The 12,537-nt window shown below is 33.0% G+C and overlaps 1 protein-coding gene across 9 annotated transcripts in view; it reads left to right on the forward strand.

Moving 5' to 3' along the window:
• ADAMTS6 (ADAM metallopeptidase with thrombospondin type 1 motif 6) overlaps positions 1-12,537 on the forward strand; it is a 241,289-nt gene that overhangs the window by 189,968 nt on the left and 38,784 nt on the right. Inside the window, exons 21-22 of one of the 9 annotated variants that reach the window (XM_036225498.1) lie at positions 120-208; positions 5,251-5,586. The exons of 7 other annotated variants lie outside the window; for them this stretch is intronic. In XM_036225498.1, the coding sequence (XP_036081391.1) occupies positions 120-208; positions 5,251-5,319 (158 nt within the window). In that variant the 3' untranslated portion in view covers positions 5,320-5,586. Of the gene's footprint in view, positions 1-119; positions 209-5,250; positions 5,587-12,537 lie in introns of those variants that run through there. One more of the 9 variants, XR_004952441.1, reaches the window with a different exon arrangement.

Consider the following 12,537-nt stretch of genomic DNA (forward strand, 5'->3'; position numbering starts at 1 on the left):
AGTCTCTCAGAGAGGTAGCTGCTAGGCGGTGGTTGGTGATGTGTTGGTTGTCCCATGTGCGTTTTTCATGGGTGCCTTTTCCCCACAATTTACTCTATTCCTAATCCTCCTCCCTCTAGTGGCCACCAATGCAATTCTTTACCTCTGGCTGGGAGAGCAGGACAGTTGGCTTCCTTCAAAGCCAACACCCTTGCTGCTGCATGGACTGGTGAGTAGAAGTGCTGTGCAAGCAGCATCTTCCTTCTCTCTGGAGACTAAATGCATCGCCTCCACCGTACACCTTGATCACTGTAGGCAGAGAAACAAACCTATCCCTCAGGTCTAGGCTGGACTAAAGCACCTCACCATTCTGAAAGGAAAGATTAAGTTTCGAATAGTGATATTTAGAATGGGGAAATTGAAAGAAAACGAATGATCCCATTTTACCTTATATTCCCATATAGTACCTATTTTTCCTTTCTAAACCTTTTGGTAACATGATTTAACATGGACTTTACCCTATCTTCTCCTATAGTCACTGAATCTCTAAATACCTCTGATTCTCAAGGCTTAAATCAGAGAAATTATTTTCACAGAAATGATTATCATATAATAGATGCAGCATTTTTAGACTTGCACAGAATTAAATCATTAACTACAACTCCAAATTCAGTAGCAAACACTATATAAAAATTTTAAAAAGCAAATAAATAATAAAATGTTTCTCCTATGTGAAGTGTTATGAAAAATGGTTGTGTATAATTTTTGGCATATTTTAAAAGATCACTAATTACCATCCATTTTATATGTGAAATGGCTGGTGGTTTGTAATGTAAAGTTTTAAAAACTATAGGGCATTACTATTTCTTTTAATAAAATAGAGGATATTAAAAATGAATTAAGTTAATGCCATTGTATTATTCTTTAGTGGCATTTACACATATAAATTTCTTTGTTCTAATTAAATCTTTTTATTCAACCTATAAGTTAATTTCCCCCTTTTCACATACCAAAAACAAGTCTTCCTAATAACAGTACATTCATAATTCAGGCCCCGAGGTAAGGTGAGATAAACGTATTAATGAAGAGTCAAAATACTTTAAAATTGAGGAAATCTAATGAGGAAAGTGTTGAGATTGATTAGCTTGGAGAAGAGAAGGCTGAGGGAAAGTATATTAGTATCTTCAAGTATATGACAGAATGTTGAATGAGAAATACTTAGTGCCTGTTCGTTGCTGTACTGAAAATTGTTATATTGGGGGGATGGTGAAGATACGGTCTTGTCTGAGGCCAAGAAAGGATTGAGTGAATTCTCAGTGTTTCTTCTAACCCTATAATTCTTTTGTTCAAAAAGGAGATAGTCCAACAAAAAAGAAAAAAAAAGCCATGAGATATGAATTTAGGGGAAAACTATGATTTTATTAAAGACATATGAAAAATCTAAATGAATGTTATTTTTTTCCATAACACTTGCATTGAGAAATCATAATAGAAAAATGATTTCTTATGATAGGAGATAAAACAAAAGAAAAAGGAGAAAAGCGCCTAGAAGCAGAATTTTCTCTTCTTTGTGATTTATACTTCTTTCTTCTCTTCTGAAGTTACTGGTCCTAGATATTTGAGGTGGTTCTGGGGATTGGAATTGCACTCAATTTTGAGTGATTATGACAGCATTCATTGGGCCATTGCCTTCTTTGGAAGAGAGAGATACAGTGCTTGGGATGGGCAGGCGTAGTGTGAAGAGCTCCCATTTGTCTTGGTAAGTGGTTCTCAAAGTGTGGTCTCTAGAAGAACAGCATTGATGTCACTTGAGAACTTATTAGAAATTCTAGTTATACCCCCTTCCCCTCTTCCCACCAAGTCTCAAAACTACTGAATAGAAACTCTGGGTGGGGCCCAATCGTACGCTTTAGCTAGCTCTTCAGCTCCTTCTGATGCCCACTCAAGTTTGAGTATGGCTGGTTTTGGTTGACAGAGAAAATGAAACCTACCATTCTAGATACACAGAATCTTCTCCTCATCACTGAAGTCTGTGCATCTCTCTAGACTCATTTTGCACCTAGAACAATGTCTGGAACATACTAGGCACTCAATAAATATTCAGAGATGAGTGAATGAGCAAAAGGAATTCATTATTTTGGCAATTATATATTTGTGCTAGTTCTTTTTTAGTATGGAAAAGGAGAGCTTAGAATTTCTATTTTTCTTATTAGGTGGGGCAAAGGGATTGCCAGAGAGAGGCAGTATAATTTTGATCAGCATGCATAAGTAAAACCAAGCTCCTCTCTTGTTTTCGTTACTCAGAGTAGGTGGGAAATATTTCCTAGCATGTAGAGTACAGATATCCATTATTGGAGTTATTCTTCTTGCACATACTCCCACTTTTAACCCCAAGTTCTTTCAATACAGGAAGCTTATGATTGAGGCAAATAAAATTCCTTAGGACTCAGGAATCTTGATCAAAGAGAGAGCTAGAGTCTTCTGCTTGGTAATGGTAAATGGAACTTCATCTACAATTAAGGAATCTTTCAATAAAAAGTCAATTCTACCTAGTTTTCTCTAAGGAGCTAAGGATGAATACTAAAGTCAGTTCTCAAACGGGATGCTTCACTGTCATCTTTCCAGGGTGGTGCTAGTTATCTTGAGGCTGCCAAAACTTTTAAAAATGGAAAGAGAGAGAACAGAAAGATCTCTAAAGAACTTTCTGTTGCAATCTCATACAAGATTCCTTAATGTTCTCACCTATTACTATCCTGCATATGTTTTGTTAATGGCAAGACCTTTGGTCTATGTGTTGGGAGCAATGTCGAGAGCTTTTCCTCATGAGATCTTTTAAGATAAGAAATCTTGAGACTGTTTTTCTGTTGCTTAGCAAGACTTAATGACAAATCTAATGCTACAGGAAACGTTGTTGGTGATTCAGTCCAAGTAATGGTCTTTTCTCTGAGTCAATGATGAAACACTTCCTTAGCCTGAAAAAGAATACCGAGATGCTGTGGGATGTAGTCTTCAGGATAAATGTGATTTTAAAGATACTGTTGTGACACTTCCTCTGAGAGAAACCCAAGCTCAGTGAATTAAAACTCGGCTATTTTCTGAACCATTGTTACTCCTACTAGAGATTTTTTTTTTCCTTATCCAAAGTATTGTATATTCTGTAATTTACCTGACTCCCAATTTTGTATGCTACCATTGTATTCATGATTAATGTCTTAATTGATAAAGGCTGGCTGGGTAGTGAGAATTGTATTATTTTAAAATATAAAGATTTAGTAGGAGTTTTTTTTTATGTTCTAGTAATTTATGCTAGTGTACCTTTGCACTCTGACTTCTAAAGATTCTAATAACAAATATTGTATATTCATCTTTTGATTTTAGTCATATATACTCTCTTTTTTACTAGTGTTTGGATAGATGTATGGTTCTCAAATTTTAGTGTTTATCAGAATTACCTGGAGGGCTTGTTCAAACAAGGTTGCTAGGTTCTACCTCCAGTTTCTGATTTGGTAGGTCTGACATAGATTCCAAGAATCTGCATTTCTAACAAATTTCTAGTTGCTGCTGGTACTACTAATTCAGAAACCATACTTTGAGAGTCATTGGGTTAGTTTCCTAAAGCTGATGTCTATTAAAACAAAGTGACAAACCTTGGTAATAATCTATATTACAGTTGTAATCCACATTACAACTAGACTTTTCACAGAGAAATTGTTCTACAGTTCAGCTGTGTAATAATAAATGAAATTTTACAGTTTATAATACATTTTCTATTGATCTGTTTCACTTGATCACTCTTCATGAGATAGGTGTTGCTATTATTGTTCCTATTTTATAGATAAAACTTGAATGAAGTAACTTGCTGAAATCAAGACTTAGAAACTGAGTCTCTAGAGACTTTTAAAATGTAGCGTTTAATAATAAAAATGGTTCTTTACCGTGAACAGAGCTTCTTCATCAGTTGACAACCTCAACAGAACAACATGATATATCCCATTCAAAAATATCTCCTTCACTAGCTTGAAATTTCAGTTTTTCAAATGCTTTTCCTAAAACAATGGATCTGAGCCGTGACTGCACCTTGGAATTACCTAGAAAACTGTAAGGAATTCTGATGTTTGGGCCTCATTCCCAGAGATTCTGATATAATTTCTTAGGAGTATGGTCTAGGCATCAGATTTTTTACAGCTCCATAGGTAATTCTAACACACAGCTAAGATTGAGAAGTACTGCCTTTGAGGCTGATTGCAAGTTTCTTTAGTCTTCAAATTGATTTACAGTCAGATACAAAAACCTCTGGAAGCATTATTAACTCACGTCTCTGTTATTAATTAGCTACTAGTGGAATGCAAAAGTTAATGAGATTTAGGTATAAGTGTCTGGGGTGGCAAAATAGAGAGGAGCATTGGAGAACGGAATGAAAAAGGTGATAGAATTCCAATTAATTTCATAATTTTGTTTAGTGCGGGTATTGGCCTTGGACATGCATTTAGAAAGCTGTTTTTGGAGTTCATTTTACTTGAATGCTTCTTTACCTGATGGATGCCTTATAAGTGTCTAATTAATGCTTTTAAAACTGACTGAAAATATGCTAAATATCATTTCTTAGCCTTTTTGTCTAAAATCTAGTGAAATTATGCTAAACAGATTTTAAAATCTCTTCCTTTTAATTTCAAGTTTTGTAGTACTTAGGGAGCTGAAGTGAGTAAGGATTATATACTCAACCAATTTTAATTTAGGCCCACAAGTCAGAATATAAAAAGCATGTGACCTGTTTTAAGTCAATATTTATGAAAACTGATAACAAATATTTTTATCTTTGTGACTTATAGTTCTAATTTAAAAAAGCCCTTCTGTTGTTTTGAGAAATTATTTTTCATTAGGGGACAAATCTTTGTATTCATGATAATTTCATATCTTTCTGAATGTACTCTCATTTCCCATTATTAAAACTGTTCCCTGTGCCCCCACAACCTCCCTAAACCCTTCTCTTATTTAATACAATCCTTAGACATCTAAAGCAAAACTTTTCAAAGCCAATTATCTGAGAGTTGATGCTGTATTGTTGCATTTAACTTTTGTTAAATTGTTGCATCTGTTCTGTTACTAAAGCCACCTTAAGTATGCTTCATTTCTGATGCAAAGAAAGGTCAAAAACATATATTTATTTTGCATGTATTAGTTTTAAATGTATACTCTAAATATATACAATCTTTGTCCTGCGATCTGCTCTATTGACACTTCTGATTACTTTTTCCAAATTGTTTTTTCTAGGGTTTTCTTTCTTCCTCTTTGTGTAGAAGTACAAAAATTGTATACCAAAGAACTCAATTTGAAAACTGAAAAACATACAAATACGTGGAGGCTAAATAACATGCTACTAAACAAAGAATGGGTTAACAACGAGATCCAGGAAGAAATCAAAAGAGACTTTGAGAGGAATGAAAATGAAAACACAACGACCTATAGGGCATAGCGAAAGCAATCCTAAGAGGGAAGTGCATAGCAAGACAGGCGTGCCTCAAGAAACAAGAAAATCTTAAAGGATCTAACCTTTCACCTAAAAAAAAATTAGAAAAGGAACAACAAACAAAGCCCAAAGTGAGTAGAAGGAAGGAAATAATAAAGATCAGAATGGAAATAAATGCAATAGAATCTTAAAAAAAACAATGCAGAAGATTAATGAAACCAAGAGCTGGTTCTTTGAAAAGATAAACGAAATTGATACACTTTTAACCAAAGTCATCAAGGAAAAAAGAGAGAGGACCCAAATAAATAAAATCAGAAATGAAGGAAGAGAAGTAACAACTAATACCACAGGAAAACAAAGGATTATAAGATAATGCTATGTACAATTATATGCAACAAATTGGACAATCTGGAAGAAGTGGATAAATTTCTAGAAATATATAATCTTCAAAGACTGAGTCAAGAAGAAACAGAAAATCTGAACAGACTGACAACTACTATTGAAATTGAATCAGTATTCAAAAACTCCCAACAAACAAATCCTAGACCAGATGGCTTCATAGGTGAATTTTACCAAACATTCAAAGAATTATCACCTATCTTTCTTAAACTATTCCAGAAAAATTCAAGAGGAGAAAAGGCTCCCATGCTCATTTATGAGGCCAGCATCACCCTGATTCCAAAACCAAACAAAGACATTAAAAAAAGAAAATTATAGGCCAGTATCCCTGGTGAACGTAGATGCAAAACTCAACAAAACATTGGTAAACTGCATTCGGCGGTTCATTAAAAAGGTCATATGCTACAATCAAATTGGATTTATTCCTGTGATGCAAGGTCGTTTCAATATCTGTGAATCAATTAAAGTGATACACCACATAAACAAAATGAGGGATAAAAATCATATGATTATATCAATAGATTCATAAAAAGCATTTGACAAAATCCCTCATCCATTTATGATGAAAACTCTCAGCAAAGTGGGAATAGAGAGAACCTACCTCAACATAATAATGACCATACATAATGAACCTGTAGCTAACTTCATATTTAACAGTATTTATTGAAGATACTTAAGATAAGGAAAAAGACCAAGATGTTGACTTTAAGCACTTTTATTCAGCATAGTATTGAAAGACTTAGCCACAGCAATCAGACAAGAAAAAGAAATAAAAGTCATCCAAATTGGAAAGGAAGAAGTATAACTGTCATTATTTGCAGATGACATGACACTATAGAGAGAGAACCCTAAAGACTGCACCAAAAAAAAAAACTATTAAAACTTACAAATAAATTCAGTAAAGTAGCAGGATGCAAAATTAATATTCAGTAATTGGTTGAATTTTTATATTCCAATAATGAACTATCAGAAAGAGAAATTAAGAAGACAATTCCATTTACAACTGCATCAAAAATAAAATGCCTAAGAATAATTTTAACCAAGGAGATAAAAGACCTATACTTGGAAAATTATAAGACGTTGAAGAAAGAAATTGCAGAAGATACAAATAAATAGAAGCATATACCATGCTCATGGATAGGAAGAACTAATGTTGTTAAAATGTTTATACTACGCAAAGCAATCTATAGATTCAATTCAGTCCCTATCAAAATATCAAGGGCATTTTTCACAGAACTAGAACAAATAATCCTAAAATTTATATGGAACCATAAAAGACCCTGAATAGCCACAGCAATCTTGAAAAAGAAGAACAAAGTTGGCAGATATTAAACTATACTACAAGGCTATAATAATCAAAATGGCATGGTACTGGCATAAAAACAGACATATAGATCAATGGAACGGAAGAGAGAGCTCAGAAAAAAACTCATGCCTATGTGGCCAACTAATCTGTGACAAAGGAGGCAAGAATATACAATTGGATAAAGACAGTCTCTTCAATAAATGCTGTTGGGAAAACTGGACAGATGCATGCAAAAAAAAAAAAAGTGAAACTAGACTACCTTCTTACACCATATACAAGAATAAACTCAAAATGGATTACAGGCTTAAATGTAAGACCTGAAATCATAAAACTCCTAGAAGAAAACATAGGCAATACGCTCTTTGACATTGCCCTTAGTAGCATTATTTTGATATATCTCCTCGAGCAGGGAAAACAAAAGAAAAAAATAAACAAATGAAACTACATCAAATTAAAAAGTTTTTGCACAGCAAAGGAAACCATCAACAAAATGAAAAGACAACCTACTGAAAGGGAAAAGATATTTGCCAGTGATACATCTAATAAGGGGTTAATATCCAAAATCTATAAAGAACTTATACAATGTAACACCACAAAAACAAATACTCCAATTAAAAAACAGGCAGAGGATTCAAATAGACATTTCTCCATAAAGGTGGTCAATAGGCATATGAAAAGATGCTTAATGTCCCTAATCATCAGAAAAATGCAAATTAAAACCATATGCAATATCACTTTATACCTGTCAGAATGGCAATCATCAATAAATCAACAAACAACAAATGTTGTTGAGGATATGGAGAAAAGGGAACTCTTGTGCATTGTTGGTGGGTTTGCAAATGGGTGCAACCACTATGGAAAAAAGTCTGAAGTTTCCTCAAAAAAATTAATAATAAAACTACCTTATGACTCAGCAATTCCAATTCTGGGTGCTTATCTGAAAAAATCCAAAACACTAATTCAGAAAGATATATGCATCTCTTTGTTCATTACAACATCACTTACAATAGCTGAGATATGGAAGCAACCTGAGTGCCCATCAATAGACAATTGTATAAAGAAGAAGTGGTATATACATACGATGGAATATTACTCAGCCATAAATAAGAATGAAATCTTACCATTTGCAACAAGATGAGTGGACCTAGAGGGTATTATGCTAAGTGAAATAAGTCAGACAGAGAAAGATAAATACCATATGATCTCAAGTATATGTGGAATCGAAAGAACAAAATACATGAATAAACAAAACAGAAACAGACTCATAGATACAGAGATCAAAATGATGGTTGCCAGATAGAATGGGGGTTGGGGGACTGAGTGAAAGAGGTGAAGGGATTAAGAAGTACAAATTGGTAGTTACGAAATAGTCTCAGGGATGTAAAAGACAGCATAGGGAATATAGTCATTAATATTGTAATAACTGTATGGTGCTGGATGGGTACTAGATTTATCAGGGAGATCACTTCATAAATTACCATTATGCTGCACACCTGAAATTAACATGGAATAATATTGAATGTTGACTGTAACTGAACATTTTTTTTCTTTAAAAGGAACAATTTGGTCAGGTTTCTGCTGACAAGCATCTCTCTGCTAAACATTCATTGCTCAGCAGCTCAAGGGGGAAAAAAAGATAAGCTACAGCTATGCTTAGATTGAAGAGGAAGAAGACAATTTAGATTTTAGAGACAATTTTGATTTTGTCTGAAGATCAAAGAGAACAGATTTTTCTTACATGTACTATGGGGTTACTCAAGAATCTTTCTGATCACTTGTCATTGACCATTTATAATGTTATCGTTACTTTTTCTTTTATATTTACATAGACTAATTAATTTTTCTTGAATTTTGATACTTATTTTATATAAATGCTTTTTAATTAATTTATTTTTCTTCCCTGGATGTCATCTTAAGCCATGTATGTATGTATGTGTGTGTGTGTGTGTGCGTGCGTGCGCGCGCATGTGTCTGTGTGTGAATAGCATATAAACTTAAAAGGTATTCAATGTGTTTCTAAGACAAATTCTTTTTATTTTACTTTTTGTGATTCACCTATTCACTTGGATTCTCATACATATTGGAACTAGTATCTACTTTTTCGAATTTTTAAGGTGCTTTACATAGTTTCCAACTACTATTTTGTGTTTTCCTGACTTAGGACCACATTTTCAGACTGCACCATGGGGCCCCAAGACATAGCAGCAGACTTACAGAGGCACTGCAGAATATTGTACATTTTTAATAAAAACACAGCGATATCAGTCATATACCACACACTTTATCACTCTTAGATTGTTTGGACCTAACTAAGTGAAATTCTTAGGTATTTTTTTCTGCCTAGTAGGTCTGTGAAAAAAATTACTGAGACACTAAGGGTGCTGTGCGCCAAGAAAGTTTGATAACTCTTCATTTATGATAAAATGAGTATCATTTAAGTGATTTTCGGTAGACATTGAATTTCATTTCATAAGAGGAAGAAATGCATATAAACTTCTAATTCAGAGTCCTGGTGTTATTCAGAGTTTAAAAATAGAGGCTCTTCTGTACTTTCAGTTAAAGAACTAGAGATCTTAAATAATACATAATTTCTCTTTCATATCTATATTAAATATTTCTTCTGATATGCTTCTCTGTATATCTTTCTTCCTCTGTGTTTGTTAGCTCAGTTTAAGAGTTTAAGATTGGTGAATGATTAAAGCAAAAAAAGAAAAAAGAAAAGGAAAGAAAAAGGAGACTATATATTTAAAAGACCCCCTGATTGCAAATTCTTCTTTGCAACTTACTACTTAACAAATATGTTTAACTATCCATGCTGTTCCACTTATTAATATTTTTCAAATTATTTTAATGAATCTATCATGCACATTATTTTAGCCCCTTTAAAAAGTTGTACATGTCTACATTGTTTCTATGGAAACATTATATGTTCATGTAATATATTTTTTTTCAAAAATCATACAACAGAAACATAATGTACACTTAAAAGTATAGTAAGTGTATTATAAAATAACAAACTTAGAATTGTCTTTTAAAAGCAGGTATTAGAAAAAAATATAATGTAACCTTTAGGCCAGTACTCATACCTGACTGAAAGAGGACAGCTCTCAAAGTACCAGGTAAAACAGGGAGATGCTTTACATTTTCACAGATGTCCTTTTAATTTCTTTACTAGTTCTAAGTGCCTAACACATTTAACATCACTAAAAATGGTCAACTCACATTATTAGTGAAGAACAGAATGTACTTCAAACAAAGAAAGTCTTTTATAGACATAATAACAATAATAATGACTAACACTTGTTCAGCATATAAAGGACATCTACACTATAACTTTGATTTAGGAATTACCATCCAAAAATTACTTTCAGAGTTAAGTAAAAGATAACAGATAGAAATTTTAGTTTGAATAATTAAAGCCTTTTACTCATTGTCATTTATTTACCTTTAAAGAAACATAATTACATAATTAGTTTTTAAGAAAAATTCCCTATGAAAGTTATTTTCATGTGAGGTTTCGTAATACACTATTGTTTGAAACTACGAGCATCCTTTTAGACTTGATTCCTTATATACCAAAATTAGACATAAAACAGATTTATTGTGATGTTTTGGTAATATGAGTCTCTTGTAAAAAGTGACTTGAGTTTTCATAGAATAAATGTATACATTCAGCTTTGTTCCTTATTCTCTAATTTTATCTTTGGTCTTTGAAAAAGGAAATTCTATATGACTAGACAGTAGTTTTTCATTGCATTGACCATGGCATTTCTCTGTTTGTTCTCTCCTATCATCATCCCCTTCTTTCAGGTCATTTTCAGTGTTGAGAAGAAAGAGTACCCTTTAACATATAGGATTAGTGGTACCAGGCATCACAGCAGGGTACCTGTAAACATCACAGCTCCCCAAAGCATATGCTCTATAGCCATCAATTGCATCTGGCTTGGTTCTCATATAGTGTGCCCTTGAGAAGAGTAACCTCTAGGCACACTCAGGCTCTTAGGTGATTCATACTTCTGAAAGTTAATATGCTTGTTCATTTATTTGTCCATAATAATTATTTTTGTTTACCTTTTCCTTTAAACATATAGCTTTCTCTATATAATACACTTTTTTAAAAATTCTTTAAATTCTCATGTGTATTTTCAATATAATTTTCAAACTTCTTATAAAAATTCTAACATATGAATGTGTAGTTTGGTAACCTGACTTTTTTTTCCATTTACCCCTGCATTTTGTGGCTTGCATTTCTCTAATGTTAAGATTTGTAACTAAAGACAAGAACTCTCTGCTAACCCAAAAACACCTAGTGCTGTTTTCTTTCCTCTTTCATCTCATTTCTATTGCAATAGAGATGGTATTCTTCCCTAACATGATTAGAGCTTAAATATGTATTCACTCACTGAGAAGCTTGGGTAAGAATGAAACTAAAGTTTGTGTGCCTTCCTATCATATTAATGATCTGCGAGATAACAGGTCGTGTTTCACTTGACAAAACTTCTGTCCAAAATACCATTTTTAGCAATCATAATATTATGTGTCTTTATAAGATAGATATTATGCACAGAATATTTTTGGAAAAAATAAAGCTTTTATAATGATAAACATCATCATCCTGATTTTATATGACATTATGATATTACTATTTCCATTTTTTTACTTGAGCAAAATGAGTTTAGTGTAAACATAGTAAACAAATTATATGGCTTGTTTCCGATTGTGTCCTTATTGTAAATCAAATCTGAAACATTTACTTGTTTATTCCAAAAAAAGTATTTTATATCTAATTAAAGAAAAGAGAAGCTTTTCTTTAATCACGGTGAGTGGGAAAAGCTCAAGGCTTTCTTATACTCTCAGCATTCTTTCTCTAAATTTTTAAAAATAAAATACCAAAAGACAAATAAGCTTCTACTAAAGATCATGGAGATTCTTTTTAGTATAAGTTGAGTTAATTCTTCATATTAGGAAATTTGTCTCTCATTTTTTCCTGTTTCTAGTTAACATTCTGCCTCTTGACACGACCAGCCCCTTTGCTCTGTACCTCACACCATAAGAACTCATGCACTGAGACAAGACTGTAAAATCAGAATCTAACTAATGCCTGTTTTCCAGACTTATTAATCTGTAGGGTAAAGGGAAAAAGGAGACATAGAAGGGGGAAAAAAATGTTGAACAATCAAATGGCAAAGGAAGAAAAGAAGAGATACTTTCTTAGAGTTTTGGATCTGGAAAAACATTAGAAATCACGTCATTTGATTATCATTTCACAAAGGAGGATGAAAACTTGCTTTTGATCATTTACCTAAACTGCCTAGAACTCCAAAGAGGTAACTAAACATGGCAGAAGTTGTAGTGAGGAAAAACATAGTAACAAGATAAATGAAAG

The sequence above is a fragment of the Rousettus aegyptiacus genome, unplaced genomic scaffold (assembly GCF_014176215.1).
Source record: "Rousettus aegyptiacus isolate mRouAeg1 unplaced genomic scaffold, mRouAeg1.p scaffold_m13_p_8, whole genome shotgun sequence".
Classification (NCBI taxonomy): Eukaryota; Metazoa; Chordata; class Mammalia; order Chiroptera; family Pteropodidae; genus Rousettus; species Rousettus aegyptiacus.